At 33.9% G+C, this 23,796-nt stretch overlaps 1 protein-coding gene across 1 annotated transcript in view; it reads right to left on the bottom strand.

The window, feature by feature from the left end:
- LOC128552972 (trichohyalin-like) overlaps positions 1–18,729 on the bottom strand; it is a gene marked incomplete at its 3' end in the record, with an annotated part of 44,454 nt that extends 25,725 nt beyond the window's left edge. Inside the window, exons 1-3 of the mRNA XM_053534066.1 lie at positions 18,522–18,729; positions 4,746–4,861; positions 1,412–1,533 (exon numbers count right to left, since the gene is read on the bottom strand). Of these exons, the coding sequence (XP_053390041.1) occupies positions 1,412–1,533; positions 4,746–4,861; positions 18,522–18,729 (446 nt within the window). The remainder of the gene's footprint in view (positions 1–1,411; positions 1,534–4,745; positions 4,862–18,521) is intronic.
- Positions 18,730–23,796: the final 5,067 nt, after the last annotated feature.

Below are 23,796 nucleotides of genomic sequence, written 5' to 3'. Positions count from 1 at the left end.
AATGGAGACAAGTCTGCTAAAACCTTATTGTAGGCTTAGGTTGCTATGCACATAGTATCTTATGCAAAGCATGCACTTTTTACCTCTAGGCAAAAATCATGCATAATTAGAAGCATTCACTGTAAAAATCATTACTTATACTGCTCTAAGTGAAAGCGACATTTTTTGAGGTGAAATTTGTCAACAAACGATTTATTGTATATCAAAACCCATAGAATCTTACAAGGTAAAATTTGTTGAGAAAACTATTGCTGGAAGGAGAATGATCTCTGCTACCCGTATATAAACGTTAAAGTATGGGAAAAGTATCTTGAGATATAAGAAGATCAAACAAAACAATTTCAGGACTGTTAGATTAATGATTGTGTTATCATGTATAATAACAGGTAACATAGCATACATTTATTTTGCACTGGTATAGCTTGGACAGGGTTATGATGGTCAAATGGTCAAACGATTTCACTCTATATACAGATTGCTTCCCTTGTGTAAAGGGGTGTTATGGCAAGTCTCTTCATAGTAAACTATTGTTCAAAAGTCATAAGACAATTACTCATAATAACCAGAACACAAAGGTTATAAGAGCATCTCCTCTTGACAGTGAAGCTTCCTATGAAGTTTAATTAAATTCCAACTAGTGCTTGCTATGGAAAACTCCGGACAGGAATTGTACAAGAGTATACTATAGTTGAATTATCCAAAGGCAATAACGCAGTGGAATATCATCCGACCGAAACACGTAGATAATAAGCACATCTTCTCTTAATAGTAAAGCTTCCTAAGAAGTTTCATTAAATTTGAACAAGTGGTTCCTGAGAAATGCTCAGGAAAATTTTGTATAATAGTATGCTACTGTTGAATAATCAAAAGGCAATAACTGTGAAAATTCATACAACCGGAGCACGAAGACAATATGCGCATCTTCTCTTGATACTTAACATTCCTAAGTTTCGAAAGCAGTGGTTGCTGAGAAATATCCCGGGCAATAATTGTACAATAGTATACTACTGTTAAACAATTAAATGTTTTTCTTATCAAGGGCTTAACTAAAAGCTGCTTTTAACTTCTCTTTTATTTAACATTTTCTGTTCAACCTTTGTTTTATAGTATGTAATAATCAGTCAGCTCTTTATCAGTATTAATATCGCACCTGCAATATACTCACGACGGCCCTGCATGAATCAGAAGTGAAGGATGAAAGACGTCAGACATGCTATCTTGAGGCAATTCCTAATTGAGCGCATTCAAATCTTTTAGGTATCAAACGTGCATTTTCCTTTTCAATATACTAGGGTAACTTACCGAGCTGGCTGCAAAATTAAGCAGTAAATCTACTAGTATTACAGAATGGTCAGAAATCAGCGTAAGTAGGTTAAGACGACAGCTACAGCTCAAAAAGTATCAAACTTACTTAGCATTAAGCTCGGCACTTCGGACGTCGTAGCAGGCTTTATTTTCTAAGGCGTCGCGGCGGGCATCTATCAACAGGCTCTCAATAGGCTGACGCTCTCCTATAGCCCTGTCGGTCCCAACCTATTATAAAAGTAAATGAAAATTAAACTTTTAAAATATTGTACAATGCGTTGTCCCCCAAAAATATGAGAGAGTTTCATTCACATAAAATTTCAGTACCACATATTCATAGTATGACTAATAAAGAATGACACAAAAATTAGAACTGTTTTAGATTATTTAGAAACCATTTAATTTTACCCAGGAATTTCACACGTAATATTTCCTTGTCATATATAACCCTAATATCTACTGTTTGAGGGATAATTATTACCTCTAACATATTGTATAATCAATACGAAATTTAATTACTCCATAAGATTATTCATAGTTTTCATCAATAATTATGCGTCTTTTTTCTAGTCTTTTTCACGGTATATGTAGTTTCCCGCTTTACTTTCCGACTCAACGATTTTCTCGTCTTATTGCAATTTGGTAATTGGCATTGAAGGTTGTTGTGTGTGCCCTGTTACCATCCCCCTTCACATTTCAGCATCTACAATTTGAACTTCAAATCTACCTGTAGTTCCTATTCTTATCATAGACGTGTCGTTTGTTAACTGATGTAATGTGTTGATGTACAAAAGTTTAATCATTTTGGCCAACGTTGTCATTCATGATATCAAAGAGTAATTTTCATAAAAAGGAGGATAAAACAGTGTTGAATGTAGCCCGGTTGTTTCATGCTTTGAATAGTGATGACAGTTTATCTTAAAACATATCTTGTTATATACTTCAAAATAAACACTGCACTAAATTATAATTTAGGATGTTATATTATTCTTTAAAATCCAACAATTGTATACTTGTTTCATTTCTCTCAGACATGCAATCCCTAAAACCAGTCACGGCATTATTTTCAATGATATCAGAAGCTTTATATAATAAATACTGTGTATCAATACTCTCTTTTAATTGATCAGCATAGTTTTTACGAGTGCTTTTCTCATTATGCCTTTATTGTACAATTTCTGCATATATATTTCAAATTATCATCAAAAGAACCTTTAATCACCTTAATCTATGTAAAACAAACATAATTCTGCTTATTATTGAAAGAAAAATCCTTATTAATGTTAATCAATATTTTAATAGATTCATTATTTCTATAGACTTCAATAAAATTATGACAATCAAATCCTTCGCAAAAAAAATCCAGAAACATTTTTAATGTTTCACTCATGATCATATTCGATCGACTCTTGAACCAAAGTATGTGTAAATATTTCGTTACAGTTCAGTTAATTTATTTATGAGCCACGTACTATTACGTTCGTTTTTTAACCTTCCTTTCTTTGTTATAATGAAGGTTTCATGTAAAAGTTATGTCGCGTTCAAATAGTAGACTGATTTCTTACTTCACATAATTCATATTTGGCGCTATATAACTTGCCTTTTTACTTCTAGTTTTTATCAAACGAATGCACACATAAGATAAATGATAGACCAGTCTATTTTAGAAATTCAGCAGGCTAAAGTTGAGAAAAAAGCCTTCGAAGACATATAAACGGAAGCAAATCGAACATTTCTACTGTATTTTGACAATTTGCCTTGGTACCAAAGCTAATATTGAGCAAATAACAAGATTTTGTGAATTTTTCTTAACTGATGCTTGACTTTTAAGTTTCACTTCAAGTATAAAATTGCACTAATAGTTAAGGTTCCTGAAAAGAGAAATAAAAAATCATTTGAATTTGAATACTGAATTGATTTCAACTATGTTGGTCATTCTGTCATTTTGAAAATAATGGAAGTTTCACCAAAAAATTCTTTTAAAACAATATCTTGCATTCAGTCTAGAAAACAAGATGTTTATTACGTGATTTAAAAATAAAATAAAAGAGAATTAAAGCTTTGAATTCAAATTATATTGGTCAGTGTACAGAGTCTTTATACACAAGTATAGCAATATTTGACATTCAAACATGACTTTGACCGGTTTAAGCTCCCCAGTGGTGTTTTTGCCACTGACCGTTCCAAGGCGGTGCCCCACTGTGTTCCTTTGTTTGTTCGTTTTGTCCTCTTGTGTAGGCTTTGTGTGTGTGCGCGTGTATGTGTGTGTGTTCCTTTGTTTGTTCGTTTTGTCCTCGTGTGTTGGCTTTGTGTATGTGCACGTGTATGTGTATGTGTGTGTGTGTTTGCGGTGTGCACGTCTGCGTGCTGTAGGTTTCGTTTTGGGGAGGCTGCGATTTTGGTACGTGGCATTCCCTGTTTGATATTTGTCTTTGTTTTTTTTTTTGAATATCTACAGATATATTAAGAAAATAAACTATTTTCAAGTATATTCAACTGGATACTGATAAACGTAAAATAATAGTCGATACAAAATTTTACGACAGTTTGCTGGCATCGGACGTTTTTAGGGGGTTGGGGGTGGGGGTAACGTCGCACCGACACTATTATCGGTGACTTTCCAAGGTGCTCCTCCGTGCATAGTAGAGGATGAATTATGCGCCTTGTGTTGCTTCATTTGAACTATGTTAAGCGCCCTTGAACGTGAAATTGATCATGAAAAGGGCGCTATATAAATCTGCTATAATAATGATTATAGTGTCTAGCTCTTTTTTCGACATTTCAGTACTCTTATGTATATTGAAAGGCAGCCATGTATCCTACTGTCGTTTTCCGTAACAATAATTCTCTAACTCTTACTAATATCATTAAAACAATAAAAACTTGTTGAGATGGAGTCCTTTATCCAAGGAGTAGTACTTGGATATTCAGTATATCAAGGGCAAATAACTTTATAACATATGCCTTATCTATGATTTCAATTAAGTGCACTTTATAAAAGTGAACGTTATTTAGTATATGTATTATTACTGTGAACATGTTATGTCTCATTTTTTTTGTAGGCGTTATGAATGTTTCATCCGTATTATGTGGTAAAGCTATAAGAAAGTTACATAATATCAGGTTTCTGATGGAGAGGAGTTATATATCTGACATATCTTAGTTTTATCTAGGTATTTATTATAACAGAAAATGACCTGATAAAAAAAGTAGTCTTATTGTTGCAAAATGATACATCCTTGATATCCACTTTCGTGTTTTATGGCCTTGGTTATAGGATGTTCTTCTGTGCACTTTGTTACCATTTAAAGAACTGTATTTAGTAATGAAAGCAAACACGATTTCTATTTGCTACAATTTGAAATTCTGATTCATTCTGTATTCTCTAGGTTTACATCGCATGCCTATCTTAAGTGTTAATATTATTCATAACTTTTAACCTTTGAAAACGCTGTTGGTTTCACATTGCTGTATTTCTGTCGTCTTTCATATATATTCTCTTCCTGCGTTGCATGGACCTTCTCTGGCACAGTCTGAATATCAAAAGGTTCCATTTCTGAAAGCGCACAAAATAGCAATACAACATTAATAAACATATCTTCTGTAGTTGTAAATCACAATGGCGAAACTTAAAAAAGTCTCTATTGAATACTATAGCAGGGAACGTACTTTCTGTATTTGAATTTAGTTACTGTGAATATTGAGTGCATGAAAAGCTATTGTTTCTTATTCTAGCATTCTCTTTACCGTTACTAATGTCATCCTTACACGCCACTTACTTTCTAAGGATCGATAGTAATATTCAAAAATATATTTGCATTATCTTATTCGAAAACCCTTAACCTCTTCTGAAACAATTTGAAATCAAATCACTGTCAAAGAATTGTAATGTTTGTATCATTTTTTGTAGAGAGTAGCACAAAACCAACATCTAGTTTCGTACAATCAGTTAGTTTTTTGTACAATAGTAGTTCTACTTCGGATCGTTCATCTTTCAAGTTCAGTCAACAATATAACTATTTTCAAACATGTGAAAAGAAAGCATGCTTTCAACGGTTTCTTTAACCGTTACGTAAATAATGATTCTGACACAGTTTGATTCAAGAATCCCAATTGACAATGAGGAGTTCTACGATTTATTGTAAACCGATGACATGGTGTAAATTAAGAAGTAATATATTCAAAACAGCGATTTATCATTGAATTATTTTATTGATTGGAGTTCTAATGATAGAAGTTGGAATAATAATTAAAATAGAGATATAATTGTTATGTATCATGCTTAAAACGGGGGAAGGAGATAGTAAATTTGAAAACTCTAATGAATTGCATTGACACCAGGGCGCTAAAAAGATCATAAAAATACAATTTAGAGAACTATCAGGAAAATGTAGAACAAATGTACAGTATATACGTGTTACTTCATTATGTTACATTTTTACCCTGCTGATTCCGTTGTTCTTATGAAAAAGGCTAGTAAAACTCAAGACACTAAAGATTTTGGCAAAAATGCACACTTTGCACGACCTGTCCAATATTATCTGCAAATGACTGGCCTAAAACATATGTATATTTCTAAAAGCATATGACTAGAAAAAAATAATGGTGGTTAGAAATAGTGTCATAATCGTATACATTTTTTTTTCTTTTTTGCAAACTTGGGCTGAACGCAATTTGATTGATAAACATTTCCGTTATTTCACCCGACAGTCTACATGGATCGTTCATTTATGTTAGATTGGTGGGCAGATGGATAGTAGGTAGGTAGCTAGTTAGCAGACAGACAGACAAACGGAACGACAGATAGGTGGAACATTTTTCCTCAAAATTAATAGATTTTGAACATAAACATGCAGAAGCGTACACACTAGGCTTGCATTTTGGCTGCCTCTACCAATAATTGAGAATAAATCATCATGTCTGAAGTCCTATATAGTTTTATACCACATTTTGACACTTTTAGTGTAGGGAAAGGAAATTGTGATATAAATGTTCATGGAAAAGTTGCTGTGTGGGGTATTTATTTTGTATTTTACAGTCTCTTGGCAGCCAGATTCCTTTTCAAAAGGCATATTTTGTACATACATGTGAACATTTAAACTGATTGGGTGTTTATCTGAAATATTATGTATCTGAGATATAACTTCTACATCAGTACAAAAATGCAATGACCCTAGATGTAGTTTATGTATTTGTATTATTGAAGGTTCTTTTTTAGTTTAAATAATAAAATATTTAATGTAAAAGAAAGTATGGACTGTACTGTTCAAAATGTATTATATGTACTGATTTGTAATGGATGTAATGAATTTAATATTGGTCAAACAAGAGATAAACTCACAAACAGAAGGACAGTACATGACCAACAAATAAGAGACCCATCAACAAGACAATGCCTTTAAGTACTCATAAGATATATGATCAAAAACCGTCGATTATCTAAAGAACGCTATTTCATTGATATTTTTAAACCGAAACTTAAACAAAATTGATGACGTTACAATATTAACGTTGTGTACACATGTGTACGCAAAAATGGCGTTGCTTAGCAAATATATATTTATTGACGCCATATTGTATTATTTGCCCTGAGGAGTATAAACGAAACCGGTAGCCGGTAGGCAAATATGATGTAACTCATGTAATGTTGTTTATTTTGGCTTTATATATATATATATATATATATATATATATATATATATATATATATATATATATATATATATATATATATATATATACAATTGTCATAAAATCTTAAATGTGACATTATAATTACATTTAACGAAGCTCTTAATTTTGAATCTACATATAAAAAAAATCAAGGGAGAGAATTTATGTGTCGAAACTAACATATATGTGAAAGAAACTAATAACCACCAGTACCTGGACTATACATCATGTCATCCCAAACAATGTAAGAACGGTATTCCGTATAGTCAAGCAAAACGCTATAGACGTATAATATCAGATGATGACAAGTTCAAACATTCATTATCACAGCTTCGTGAATTCTTCGTTGACAGAGGTTACCCACATGATGTGTTAGACCGTGCCTTCCAAAAAGTAGTCAATATATCTCAGCAAGAAGCTTTACAGACTCAAGTTGGGGACAAAAATAGTGTAATTCCTTTTACTATTGTGTATGATCCAGCGCTTCCACGTATTGGTAACACTATTAATAAATACTGGAGTATTTTGAACCTATCAAAAAGCTTTACAACTAACTCCGTTTATGAGAACTGTAAACCTGTTGTTGCCTATAGACGTCCGAAAAATTTACAAGACTATTTGATAAGTTCAGAGTTCAATAAGCAAAGTGATAAACTTTATCTCTCACAGAGATGTAATGGTAGCCGATGTTCGCATTGTACCAATATCGAAACAGGTTCAGAATTTACCAGTCAAATGACTGGTCAAGCATACAGTTTACATCATAACGTAAACTGTAAAAGTAACTGTGTAATTTATTTGATTACTTGCAAAAAATGTGACAAACAGTATGTGGGACAAACTAAGCAACCTGTATCAAAACGCATGAACAGTCACCGATTTGATATTAATAGTTTTACTGACCCTACTTTTTCCTCAATGGTTGCATCACATTTCAATTTACGAGATCATTGCTTAAAAGACTTTTCTTTTATGCCTATTGATGTTGTAAGAAATGACATTGATCGTCTCTGCAAAGAAACAGTGTGGATACATAAACTGAAAACGCTCTATCCAGATGGTTTAAATTCTAAAGTTTTATTTGATATTAATTGACCAATCAACTAATTGTATTGATCTACATATATAGATATGTAATGCCGAGTATATCGTTGTTTTTTCCTATTTCTGTTTTTATATACATAAGTATAGGAAATTTTGTATAAACACTATCCGACAATTTACTCGGTATGTTTGTTAAATCCGTTTAAAGGAACGTTATTTTTAATTTATTTAACATTGTAAATAATGTAGATCTAAACTTTGTATACATTTTACCGCCTTTTTACGCGACGTTGTTTAACGACGTCACGTCCGTTGTTTTTATTGTTATTCTTCCCTGAGGAAGGCTTAACGCCGAAACGTTGGAAGTTAATAATTATCTATGAACAAACGCTACACGTGTTGTTGTTGATTTTTCTTATTTGAATCTACATATAGGAAAACATGCCCCTTTTCCAGATGAAAATATCATCAAACCAAAAAGTAATAGAGCGTGGCGTTTTCCATTTGAAAATTTTGCGAAATTTTTGTCACTCAGATCTGACCGCTGTTAAATTGAAAGCTGTCAAATTTTAATGCATAAATTAACAATATATGTGAAATAGCAATCGTGTTTGTTTTGTTAAAGTTAGGTCTAAATATGTAATAAGGTACAATTACCTGTCCCTCGATACCCAACAATGGAAGTGTATACGAGAGATACGTTGTCTCACATTTCATCTTAGAATCGTTTTAAAATAAATGTCCTGAGCTTCTGAATGTGACCAAATATCATAGAGCGGATATGAATAAAGAGAAAGGTGTAAGAAATTGCTTTAAAATCATGACATTTTTTTATAAAATTAAGATAAACGTATTTGCTTTTGTCTCCAGAATATTGTGTCAAAGCATTGTATTGATGCATTTGTATGTAACTCGTTTGGAAAATGGCCTAATGGATCAATAGGCAGAGCTTTTGCTACGCTACAGTACTACAATTTTCTTATTACTTGTTACTTATTTGAAAATTGCTCTAACTCTATTGTAACCAATAGAATGCTCAATTACATGCACGTGATTACAACAAAATATGAAGGATAGATGGTAGCATGTTTTAAAAATACTTAGAATGCCTATATACACGACATGCAAAGATGAGATTGCTTTTTATAACTTACAAGGACTACTTTATCATTTTATTACTTATACAAACACGTCGTTTTTGGGCATGGAAATACATGTAAGATTTGCAACAATCCTTTACTAATGTGTATTTCGGATAGAAATTATTTTCGTTACTCTGAAGCTGTATCTTAAGAAATACCACTGAATATATATAACTACCTTATGTGCAAACTTGTTTTTGAGAAACAAGTTTGCAATAGCGGGTTATTGTTAGTGCCCCAAACAAACACGGTAAAGGATCTAATAATTATGCCCTAGTGCATCCTAGAAAGGGGACACTGCTTCTGTTTGAATAAAGTTAGGAGATAACCTTATAATGATCCCACAGGCTAAGTTTGATTAGGATCCAACAAGCGGTTTATGTATAAAAAAGACTGTAGATCTAGTGGCCCCTAATAGGGTCAAGGGGTTCCGGATCGAAATTTTAGAAAGGACCATATACTGATCTCTAGACCAAGTGTGATGAAGATCCATCAAGTGGTTCATTAGAAGAAGTCGTTTAGTAAAGGTATATCTATGTTTAACTCTAGCTGCCGCTGAAAGGGGTCATGTACTCTCAACTGAACAAATTGAATGTTGGTGAAGGACCTTATAATGAGATGCTACAAATAACGTTTGATGGATATCCATCAAGTGGTTCATGAGAAATTAGCATTTAAAGGTATTTCTAATTTTATTGGCTCTTGTAACCCCTAAAAAAGACCAACTGTCTCCATTTAAAAACAAATGGGACAGGACCTTATAATGATGCAAAAATCATGTTTTATGAAGATCCATCCGGCAGCTTATGAGAAGTCGTTGAAAGGTATTTCTAACTTTAGCTCTAGCAGCCCCTAAAAGATGGCGTTGAATTCTTCATGCGAGGAAGCCATGCAGCTGGCTTACGGAAGGTCGTTGGTTCTACCCAGGTGCTAGCTCGTAAAATATAATAATGCACGAAGTGGCATCTGAGTTTCTCCTCAAGTAGCTTCCTCCATTTGAAGTTTTGAACAAATTTAGGAGAGCATTTTATGCTACAGACCAACTGTGATAAGGATCCATCTAGCGGTTGATAAGAAGAGCTAAGTACCCCCATGTAAATAAAATTAGGTGAGGACCTTATAGTGATGCTACATACTCTGTTTGATGAAGATCCATCTCGGGGTTTTAGCTCTGGCAGCCCCTAAAAGGAATCAAGGTTAACCCTTTGAACTAATTTGATAGAGGTTTATGCCAGTATGCTACTGACCGGGTTTGGAATAATCAGAGGAGAAAATGTTTATATAAAATATTGACGCAGGACGACGGACGGCGGATGTCAGACCATCCACTTATAGCTTACAAAGTTCAGTTGAGCTAAAATAGACATGGATACCATTGGTTGTGTTTTGTAAATGAGAATGGGTATGACTAAGAAATTTTGATATAGTGTACAGTTGTATGCAGAAATTAGAGTAATATGAAAACGTTAGAATATTTATTACTGAGAATATCTTGTTGCAAAGTTAATGCCGTTAGGTATTATTATAATGCTTATAGTAGAGTAGCAAACCCCCAGTTAAAACCTTCAACCTAGCCACCAAAAGTTACAAAATATGTCATATACCACAATTTTTGGAAGGGTCTGAAGTTTATTGGACTACCTGCATAAACTGCAAATTTTTGGTGCGGACCGAGAAATCCAAGACGGCGTCCAAGAGCGCGCCGTCATTTTAAGTTCTTATACGTTGATTTGAAAATAAGGCTAGTAAATATTTATGAAGAAAACAGAAGTAACGTAACTGCATAGAAGTATCTAGACTAAGAAAGTGTTAAATAATTGTTATACTGTGAAATCATTTAAATTCGCTAGCATGAAATTTCGCGCAAACGTGAAGAAGGACTTTTTTGCGCGGGCTTAAATTCGCGCATTTTCAATTTTAGCAATAAAAAATATAATCAAAAAATTATAATCGCGCGGTCTTAAATTCGCGCATCGGTCCTAGCGCGAAATACGCGAAAATTCGTCCTACGCGAATAAAAATAATTTCACAGTAGTCTAGAGGTTACTCAAGGTCATTTCAAGGTCATACTCAAGGTCAAAAGGTCAAAAACGGTCTAAAATCACTGTTTCAGCTACATTTGTTATTGTCTCTAAACAGAATGGCATAATTTGTCATTTCTCATACCGGAGTAGATCTGTGTGTATGACAATTTAATTTGCACGTTTTTAGAGGAGTACATTTGGTTACCATGGTTATCATAGTTGAACTAAATGCGTTTCAATAAAGCCGCTATTTCAGATCTTTTTTTGTGGATTCATATACAAGCTTTTAAACTGTCTTTGAAAAGAACAAATGTTACAAACTTATTTCTATTGTGTGTAGTAAGAAGAAGTGTTATAATTTTGGAACTGGTCAATGTCATTCCAAGGTTAAAGTCAAGGTCAAAAGGTCAAAATAGGGCAAAAGTACTTTTTCACTTATATATTCTTTCCTTTTTTAGAAACTACAAATGTATACCATTTACATTAGAATAGATGTAGGTCTTTGATATATTCATCAGCAATTTATACGAGGGTAGATCTAGTAAATATAGTAACACCTAAATGTTCTTTACTATGGCCGGCATTTAATCTCTATTAGGCAGATTTAGATATACTTGTGAAGAAAACGCATGTAACAGAAAACATGTTGTGTTTTTCTGAAAGACTGTTTTTAAGAAACATGGTACTCTGGTTCATGGTAAATGCCTTTGCAGTGTTTTAAGATGGTCGTCCTTATAGTTCGAGTTTAAAATAAGGTTATTACATATTAATGAAGAAAACAAATATGACCTAATGGCATACAAGTATTCGAACTATAAATGTTTAAAATAAATGTTATGTTTTGAAGTCACTCAAGGTCATTTCAAGCTCATACGCAAGATCATAAACGATCTAAAATTACCGCTCCAGCTGAAACCTTTTTTTCATTCTGAGACTCCAAAATGAATATCATAACTTAGTTTTTATATCAGACTAGGCTTGTGTGTATGACAATTTTATTTGCAATATTTTAAGGTAGATAATTTTGTTACCATATTTACAGTGTTAAAACCAAATGCGTTTGAATATAGGCTCTGGTTTAGATCTAATAAAAGTATGTGAATTGTCTTTGAAGAGTACACATGTTACAACCGCACTTTGTAGAAAGAATGTTTTTAAAAATGTTATATTTTTTGGACTGGTCAAGGCCATTTTTAAGGTCATATTCAAGGTCAAAAGGTGAAAATAGCCTAAAACTACCTAAACCCTATACACATTTTCACTATTATAAATTGCATGAAATTTTATATTAAAGATTGTACATTTGTTTAAACATATAAAGTGATACATACTTTGCTCGTTTGGCTGTGTAGAAATTACAATTGTAGACGTCAAGATCACGAAGTTAATTTCGGTGTGCCATCTGTCCATAATTACCAGGAGGCCAATGTGAAACTAGATATACCATTAGTAAATAACTAATTTATTTCGGCTTGATTAAGATGAGAGCTTAAAGCCTATTTGAACCACTCTCGAGTCCGTCTCCTGGAAAAAATAGTACCGGTGCCATATTAGTTTGCATGGTCAGTAGGGCTCGAACTCAGAGACCCGGGTTGAGCGGTTGACACCTTTAGACCACTCCAATTTAGAGAAGAACGTACACCTAAGTCGTTTATTGACAATATCATGTTATCAACAAATGTACCAAAAGTAGCCGAGCAAGTCAAACGTTTACTGTTTTTTTTTACTTTTTACGTAAATTTGGAACTGTTTATACTAAGTATATAATACGTTTTAACACCACAGTTGCCATTAGTGATTTAAAATTTACAAGAGTTAACAACAATATTGACAGACGTTCCATTTCAAAGTTGAAAATAGAATGTAGTAATAGAAATTACATAATTACTTAATGACTTACGCAATTTTAGATTTTGTAATCGGTATTGTAAAATAATTTACGTCTGATTGTTATTGTTATCATGTCTTCTTCAAACATATTAATCATTAAATCATATTACAACATATTGCAGAAGTTTTATTATAACGTCAATAAACCAAGTGTGGAGTTTAAAAAGTTGTCAATTATATCATTATGTTGTAAAAATAATTTTGATTCAGAAGTAAATACATGAAACGAAAGAACCTGTAAGTGTTTTTAGAAACATAACAGTTTGGGACAAAGACCGAGTTTTTCCAAGGTCACTTTCAAAGTCAATGAAAAAAAACAAAACTTTTTCGTTTAAATTCTTTTCTTTTTGTTTTGTTTTGTTTTACATTGTATTCTTAAAATGCATTGATCCACTTGGTTAGTTTAAATATTACAATGTTTTGCAATGGCATCTAAAAATATTTGAAATTAAAGAATAAAATCACGTTATGAACAAAGAATGTAGTGAGTAGATTTCTAGCATTACCTTTTATTGATGTTTCCCTGATAAAATAAATTAGAGAATCAATGATAGATGTATTACACACAAAACTAGTAGTTAATAATGTGTACATCATACAAGATGAATTTATAAGTAACTATATATATCATTTCTTCCTTAATTAAGCATTTCTAACCACATATATAAAAAAACGTTTCCATTCAAAAGGGAGTATTTCTTTGTACAGTTATTCAATGTCTCATCTCACAATAACATTATCTTCAAATGTTTTTGATATTTACCAATTTTCATCGGCTTCAACATCTACATTTTAAAATGGTTGTATGATTGGGGAACATTAGTCAATAACTTCCCCTGATTATGTCCACGAAGTAGATTGGTCCTTTCTGTTTTTTCATCGTTTACTTCTTTGTAATTTTCAAAAGCAATATCTTTACTAAATTTCATTGGATTGGAAAATGAGTAAGGACAGGTTTTCTTTTAGTGGCCCTCTGCTAAATTTAGGTTTGATTAATCATTTATATTTAAAAACCTACACATAAAGAGCATATTTATTTTGACCAACCACAACATCTTGGATATATGTTATAACGAAAGTCAGAGGAATCCAACTGAAAGGGACCAATGTAATAGCTGGATATCCTCGCGCTTTATCATATAACCTTTCAAGGGAAGTAACAATCTAATATTCCTCATTCTGATCAAAAAGTAAACACAAAATCAATCCTCCTGGAAATTCGAAATGAGTTTGGTGACAGTGATTACTGTTAAGAGGTCATTCGAAATTCCCAGCATTGAACACTAGTCGGGATATCAGCCTCGACCGGGAATTGAGTGCTCAAAACAATTGATAACGGTCGAACTGGTGCTTAAACACCCCAAATGTTACGAAACGGTTGGCAAAGGATGCATCATCCTAGACAAATCTATTATATTTGTAAATATGCTAAGATTGATCTCGAAGCGCTAGACATTTTCTTGGCCGTTAAGGTACTCTTGGCGGAATAAAGGAACTTTCTCCAGCGTGAATGGGCTGCTTTGGATCAGCGATTATTGCAGACACTTGTTTCTTCAATGAAAAGAAGATGTACAGCCGTATACAATGCAGGCGGTGGACATATCCTTTATTAGCGGGGATTAAGTTCAGCTGTACTTGAAATTTAAGTGATAAACTGATTTTGGTTGTACAAAAGCGACATAAAATGTTTTTACCGGATAAATTTTGCTCCAATTTGGGATTATTGTGTGAAAATAAATTTATTTGGGTATCAAATTAAAATACAGGTTAAACGGATACGTTAATTTATGCACCGTGCAGAACTTATGGCCTTAAGTGTAGGTCATATGGCGACTTTCCAGCTTCGATGGTGGAGGAAGACACCAGGTTTCCCTCCGTACATTATCTCCCTCGGGCCGAAATGCGACTATAGTCGTCATATTTTCTACCCCTGTAGCGTCGATATCCGAATATAATCGCGTTATCTGGACTCCCCAGGACGGCGATTGACGAATATAGTCGCGGCATCGAGGTCATGCTGATTGCGTCATAAGCTTGTTAATTTTTGATAATACTGACAAAAGCAAAATTAATTTGCATACTTGGAATTATTTTTTAGATGTTGTAAATGTTAATTATGTTAATAATTAATTCCCTTGTTTAAATAAATGTTCGTAATTATGCGGTCACGTTGAAGGGAATAAAAAGATGAACTCCGATGTGTTTTGTTCATACTTTATTTGACCTTTCAAAAGAGTACAGTAATGCCGTCTGCCAGTGATCTTTCTGAAAATGAAGAACATAATAATTATTAATCTGACTCTGACATATCAATTCCGTCGGATGATGATTCAGATAATGAAATTCCTTTGATGCAGTTAGCAGAACATCAGAAAAATGAATGGTCGGAGAATTTGCATGGAATTCGCATTCAGCAGTTTGAAGGAAATCCTAGACCGACGTCAGTTTTATTCGAGGGCAAATGTGAAACTGACTTTTTCGAACAAATCTTAAAACCAGAAATATATGAGGACTTAGCCCGTGAAACAAACATGTATACCGCACGGAAAATGCGTGCAAAGGCGGACGAAAAATGGCGAAAAGTGACTGTGGCTGACATCAAAGCATACATTGGGTTTCAAATCGTTATGGGAGTGATCATAGCACCGCGACTTGATGACTATTTTTCAACTGATGAAATGTTCGGGATATGTGGAATCAAGCATAGAATTGATATATATGTTTCATTTGCATGTTTTCCATAGTTTATAAATTCTTTATTTTCTAAGTTACCAGCTATCCCTGCTATTTATAAGGAAAGAGTTTCTAAATAAGCTTAGCTTCCTACTCAATCCTTGATTTCTGTAAATATATGTATGCAGTATACCAGCTTGAAAATAAATATTGTTTAAACCAAGCATAGAATTAATCGTGACAGATTTGACAAAATCAATCAGTACTTTTATGCCGCGGACACATCGATGAATCCACCCAGAGGAGACGCCCGTCATGACAAAATCGCGCACGTGCGTCCTGTGCTTAAAATAGTACGAACTTCACTATCGTCTGCGTATCGGCCACACAGGGAGTCGACAATTGACGAGGCAATGGTTGCTTACACCGGAAGGCTTTCCATCAAGCAGTTTGTTCCAATGAAACCAACGAAGCGCGGGATAAAAGTAAGGGTTCGGGCTGATCGGCACAATGGTTTTATCAACGACTTTCAGGGGTACCTTGGAAAGGAAAACAATACACGAGAGTATGGTCTTGGCGAAAGAGTAGTGTTGGACATAACTAGAGACTTTTAAATCGCGGGCATCATATTTACATTGACAACTTTTCACGTCGGTGAAGTTATTTAGAAATTATATTAGAAAGACACATATGCCTGTGGAATTGTTTGAGCTCAGAGACAAAGGGTACCACCGCAAATACGGAATGCTAATATAAAAAACAAAGAGAGTCGAGAGTCTGTGATTATGCTAAAACGAAATATGGATGCCTTGACATGGAAGGACAAGCGCTCTGTGAATTTGCTGTCAACAAACACTGACCCCCGGCGGCAAACTACCGTTCTCAGGCGTAAAGAGATGGTTCCTGTATTGACGTGCCTTGTCCAGAAGTTGTGAAAAATTACACAAAATTCATGAATGGAGTAGATCGCATTGTACTCCTGTGGTAGAAAAAACAAGTAAATGGTGGAAATATCTGTTTTGTTTTCTGGTGGACATTTCAATTGTGTATGGGTACATTCTGATGAAGGAATCGCCTGATCATCAACGGAAGTCTCGAAACGGTAAACCAAAAACAACTGTCTATGGCCGACTATTGCAAGAAGTCATTGGTACCTACATTGTCAGAAACAAACGAAAAGCTATGAAAGAGAACACCCCATATGCCGACAGCTCGAATTGCTGGGTAGTGGACATGGGAAAGAAACGTCGGTGTGAACACTGCAAGCCCCGTGGTATCAGACGCGAACCCCGATTTGGATGTGAAGCATGCGGTAGAACCTGGGTGTAGAGTGCTTCAAACCATACCATCTAGAACGATTTCCGGACCGATGAAAATTGTGTACAACATGAACCTTCATTCAAAATGTTTAAGTTTTAGAAGTTTGAAACATTCATAAACATACATCGCATTGATCTACTATACAAATGGATAAAATTAATACAACAAAATAATTTCCATAAAATAAAAAAATACGTTTGTGAATAAAGGCATGTTTGTGAATTTAATATTTCTTAAATAAGATATATGTAAATATCATAACTTTACTGGACTTTACACATGCTCTCAGCGCGTATCACATGTTCATCTACATATTTAAAAGTAGATTTTACATCAAAATAAACCAGATATTCGCACAAAAACGGATGTAAATTTCAAGTAATGCTGGTGTAAATATTCTGTGTTAAGAATGTATCCCTATTTATTGGAATTTAACGCCTTAACATGTGAAAAAAGTAAGAAAATCAGAAATGTATAAATATTCAATAAACGTTATAGGTGTCTTAAAATTGTGAATAGTTCAATGTGAAAATATTATTCTTTGTGGATATACTAGTAAGTTATGGACGAAATATGGATACAAAAATGTTTGTTAAAACTTCAAAGAGTTTGTAAGTTTATTCTAATTTACACCCTAGTTATTAATGTTTTCCTGAATTATTGTACTGCATACGAGTGTGATTATGATAAAATCAGAAAATGTTCATCGACGTCTGGTAGTAATTCTTATTTCGCCGCAGCATGTATATTACGATATCGACCTCAGAGAGTTATTCCATCACGAGCGGGTACCTGGGTAGAACCACCCATCTTCCGCAAGCCAGCTGGATGGCTTTCTCACATGAAGAATTCAAAGCCCCGAGTGAGGCTCGAACCCACATCGATGAGAGGCAAGTGATTTAAAGTCAGCGACCTTAACCACTCGGCCACGGAGACCCCTCGGTCGAACACTTGTGATATAATCCAACATCACACTTATAACACACGGTTCTGGCTTTCTTTCAAAACAGTGCAAACCGGCATTGTTTGGAGGGTCTTCTCTAACAATTTTCTTGCTTTTGGCCAGGAGTACCTTCACATTGGATTTACGTATTCCTAACAAATCCAAGGGCTCAGTCCTGTCGCTCTCGGTAGCTCTCTACAGGTGCCACACCTGCTGTACTGACAGATCGAACCAGTAAACAAACACCGACCACCACCATTTCTTAGAACGTATTCCGGTCCTATATAGCTCTACATTTTGATTCATGCGGTAAACTCTACCCATTGATCTGTGTGTGTTTGCAAATCGCTGCATCACTCTTTCTCTCATGGTCAGCCCTAGACAATCTACTTGTTGTCTGCACTGGTTCCACAACATCTCAGTTCGAAACAACGTTAACAATTTTATTGTCATTCCATCGTATGACAATTAACCTGTTCGTTTTGTCATATGCGTAGTCATAAGTACCTCTGCGTTTCTTTTGCATATCTTTCACTGGTGGCACAGGACAATTTTCAATGCGGTTTGATATTGTTGTTCCAGTGCAAGCTATTCCAAGTCTTGCTAGCTCATCTGTAAGTTTCATTGAGCTGAAGAGATTGTCAAACGTGGTATGGTACCCATTGTCTTTTTGCAGCACAGATAATTGATCCATGCGGACAACGGCCCCATCCATTTCCAAATGCAAATAGTCCACTGTCATGAAGTCCTCTGGCCCCTTGGTAAGGCTCAAACTGCAGAACATAGCCTAGTTATGTTGTCGGTGCCAACATCATGAATCCAAATTGAATTGGTTTTCCTCTGATAAACTGCTTTGCGGCCGTAGTAAGGGATTATGCTCTCATCGATAGATAACCTTTTCTCCCTCAGGAAATGGAGCAAAAATCTCAACGACAAGCATGTTTTGTCATACAAATCATCGCCAAAAAACAGCCTGAAAAGACAATCAGATGACTTGGGTTGTCCAGATATATCCGCATTCTGCTCATGCCAAACAAAGTATTGTGACACATTTTCAGGAATATCCCGACGCTCCCACTTTCGTTTAGGGTATTAGGGTTAACAAGGGTTACAGTGGCTGATTCTTGAAATACCCTTCCAGGAAGGTTGTCAATAAAAGACTTCTGAGTCTTTGTCTGCATTGCCTTCATCTGTAAGTTCATCTACAGGTGGTTGTTGAATATTAATATCTGCCCTCTGGAATTCTACATTATCTTCTAGCATGGAAACAACATCATGAATGTTATAACGCTTGCAAAATCAAAAAGGCATCTTTTAAATAAACATGTACCCATTTAGTCCTAGTGTCCCCTTTTGGTGACGTTCTTTCTCGACGTAAAAAAAGTGAGGACGACACACAACACAGACTACTCAGTTTTAATTATTCAATTCAATTTTTAGTAATTTACATTTTTGTATATTATAGTATTTTAAAAGATAATGTAAATGATAGAAAATACTTACTCTTATCTCCCAGCCATCTTTTGAAGTATCCGACCCTACCTTCAAACAGATTTTCCAAAAACTAACACTAATAAGTGATAAACTGGTCGTTTTACCTATTTATTTAGAAACATAAGGAGGATTATCAGCATCTCCCGATATATAAGGACCAACAACACTAACTAGTATACAATATAAGTACATTTTATGAAACATCTACAACAGTTGACACTAGGATTAATTGGCTTATTAATTAATAGATGCTCATAAACTAATAACCCCTCAAATGATTTTAATTTGATTGAAAATTATTATGTGAATCAGGTATTCGGTTGATATTGTGGAAACAATGTAACTATGCTGCACATAAGTTAAATTTCCTGTATAAGGATTTAAGAAAAGATAAACGTATTGCCTTGTCATCTATATGCGACCTGATCTAGCGTATTTTCTTTGACATACTGGCACTAGCTTTGAAATTGACATGATCAAATCAATTTAACAAATCACTGTCAATTTTTGGAAAGACAATAGAAAGAACATCCACTGCTCTGTGATAAAAGTATAACATTTCCAAATCTAATATATAAATATGTACAAAACAGTCTTTTCATTTAAAACGGAATTTAGCTTAGAATTAGACTTCTTTCTCATCACAGGAATCTTTATGCCTAATAGTAGATTATCTGAAGAAACACCAGAAAGAATCTTATTACAGATCACAACTCCCCAAAAGCTGTTTCATTATTTTAAGTAGAAAGTAAATTTCTATATATTACAAAAGTGGACACTAGAATTTAATGGGTTAACCGGATACTGCCGCATCTCCTCTAGCTATTTTAGAAGTTTTCTTTCTTGTGTGTTTTTCTCTGCATTTCAATAGATAAGCCGATATATCAATTCAAAATTATACATAAGCGGACAATCGCGTGATATCAAAAGGAAACTGAACAAGATTACATTAAACATAGCTGACATTAATAATATATTTGTTATACCAAGATGCATATACTATAAGACATCTTTCAGCGTAGTTAATCAAAATTCGTTGTTTATTAAGATGATTTGATAAATTTTGTAGATCTAACATGAATAGTTTCAAAGTGCCACTAATGTTTTATATGTAAGTCGAACCATTAAGCCCATGAAAATAATAACACTAATAAGAATACAATGTACGTAGAACTCAAAGTATTAAAAAACAAAAGAAGCATACTTTTAGCATATCAAATACTAATGCTGGGAATCATAGAAAGACAAACGTCAGCTGTGGAAAAAGTACAGATAATCAAAATACAAACCTGACAGTACTCCACTGGACATCTCGGTGATTGTAACAAACGGGGCATTAACACTTTCTAATAGAATGTGTACCATCCAACTGTGTTAAAGAACTGTCGAGTATTACTTTTGTCTATCTCGTTATACAGTGGATAACACTTTTCTTCTACAACACCAACTGATTTATAAAGCGCGTTTACAGATACCGGTCAAATATATATTATTATAGCGGTTTGTCCTAGCCAGAGAATGTTCATCCCCAAATAAGGAATCAATACATGTCACATGTTACGGTTCAATTTGTGGTCGCAGCTGACTAATAGTATGTTTTAGATTATACAGAGATGAGTTAACACATGAATATTTCATTTTATTCTACTCATTCGAAAATAACCTACATATAATCTCTTACTTTTGCTAGAAGATAAAATGGCAATTAACTTCAAACACAAAATAATTTCTACACGCCTGTTATCTACATTTTGATTTTTAGATGAATTTAAGTTCTCTTATGAAGTTATTTCATGGTCATGGTTGTGCTAATATTATAATTATAATCGATTAATTACTTTGCCGTTAATAGTGAAATAATTTGCTTTAAATCTATATGTGACAGTATCGCAATAACAAAAACGGTCATGCCAGTGGAAATGGTATTGCAATACTGTATCCAAATGGTAAAATGATTTTAGCATAAGGTACAATCACTGCAATATGAAAATAACAAACTAAGATAAATCAAACAATTGTGTTTTAGCTATAATGGGTATTACACGGAAATTACGAAAACAAATATCATCTGCCTTCACACCATTTTTGTTTAATTTCATATTATTATAATACATGTGTACTAGCATTAGGATTTATGGCGCTATGCTTTATACGTTTTACATCAATGCAAAAGTTTATACTTTTTAATATCAATGCACAAGTTCATGCCACATACTCCGAGCTTATACCAAGTGCATTTGAAAAATCAAATACAACTTCTAATTGAGTTGCATTCCATGGAATATTGAACAATTAAAATCACAGTTTAAAATTAGTAGCGTTATGATAATGTAGCTTTACAAAATTATTTTAAATATTTTCCCACTTAAAGTGGTGATCTGTCATTTGTTATTTGCATCATTGCTGATATACTACTGCGAAATTGAACAAGAAACATTAATCACATAAAAGAGTGCAGGAGTCTGCTTTATTTTTACATTAATGGTAATCGTTGTCCGGGTGAAATATATGAGCTTATTATGAAATCTGAAAGTCACATATCACTAAATGGCCTTTAATGCAAGGAATATAACTACGTTTAAGCTCAATTCCAAGATCGTAAGGGGGGGGGGGAGGCATTTGCCTTATCTATAACTAAATTTATCAACTCTTCCGCTAATTGATCGATTCTCCGGCGGAAGTTCAAATAATAAGTATGAACTTCTAGAGCAGAGCGTGTGTTCTTCTAGAGCAGAGCGTGCTCTTCGTCGTGTTTCCCTTGTTGTTCTGTCTTTTGCAAAGGCATTGAATACATGCGTATTAGGTTCATAAGGATCGCAAAATATATATATATATATATATATATATATATATATATATATATATATATATATATATATATATATATATATATATATATATATACACACAATAGCATTTTTGTGTTTTACATTACATGCCTTCTGTTGCATTTACGTATGCTAGGGTTTCACCCGGCGGGGATAACTTTTATTTGTAAAACACTGTCTTGTGACATGGTTGGGGTAAGAGTGAGGTTAGGTGCACCATAAACCGGTTTAAACTCCCAAGTGGTGGTTTTGCCACTGACTGTTCCAAGTCAGTGCCCCACTGCGTTCCTGTATTTGTTTGTATTGTCCTTGTGTGTTGTTTTTTTGTGTTTGTGTGTGTGTGTGTGTGTGTGTGTGCGTGTGCGCGTGCGTGTGTGTGTGCTGCGACCCTCATATTCCTACCGTTGTGGACACATTTGTATGATTTTGACCTTCGTTGTGGACACATTTTTCGTTGTGGACACCGGAACATGGTGTCCACAAAGATCACACCTCCAGACAAGTCAGAGAGGGGTTATCTTTCCTTTAAATCAGGAACTGTCAACCAACGTTATGGACCAGTGAAACGCACACCTTGACTGGTGCATTAAACTTGTAAAATTTATGTTTCGCTCACACAGAGATCCGTGCGGTAACCTGACACCGCAGTGTAGCAATTATATCTACCGAGGCAGTCTGAAGGGCAATTTGCTGTAATTTCTGATAAAACAGGCGATAATATGTTTTATGAACCCCATCTGTCCCTAATTTATGTCAACAGAGAAAGTTAATTCAATGCGGAATATTTCACATGCCGGTTGAAAGGTAATTTTTTATTACTTCATAGCTAGTTTTTCTTACTTTAATTAATTTGAGAAATATGTATTTGATATGTGTTTAAAGAACGTTGTTAAACAATACAATGCTACCAATCTCTGATTTCAAAGTGTTTTAATAACATAACTGATCATCATGGAGAAAGATTTATATGCTATTGATCGTTAGATTTTTAAATATTGCAGTCTTACGCGATAAGGAAAAATAATTTCAAATAGTTTCTCTCTCACTTCTAGGCTTTACTTGGAAAAGTGGTTGTTAAAGGACATATGTATCCAATAATGAATCCATACTGTCTGTTTGGAAGGTAGTAGTCTAATTAAGATAATTCAATCAATCTAATGTATTATACATGTGAATTTGAACATTATTATTTCCATTCATATTAATAATATTAGAGTTCTACATATCGAATGAAGATAATTTATTTTACACGTGTAGTTGAACATTATTATTTCTATCCATATTATCGAGTTAAGTATCATTAATTAAAGCATGGCAAATAGTTATATGGCAAAACAATGTAATCAAGTTTTGATGTTATTTGATGTGCGTTTTTTCTTTACCGGTCAATGAATCAATATGTAATTATTTATTCTTCAGTGCTGACGGCTGTGATATAATAGTTAAAGACACGATTCCGA

The sequence above is a fragment of the Mercenaria mercenaria genome, unplaced genomic scaffold, assembly GCF_021730395.1.
Source record: "Mercenaria mercenaria strain notata unplaced genomic scaffold, MADL_Memer_1 contig_3337, whole genome shotgun sequence".
In the NCBI taxonomy this organism is placed as follows: domain Eukaryota; kingdom Metazoa; phylum Mollusca; class Bivalvia; order Venerida; family Veneridae; genus Mercenaria; species Mercenaria mercenaria.
Note: the sequence above shows the minus strand (reverse complement) of the source record. Positions and strands in the feature narration are given on the sequence as shown.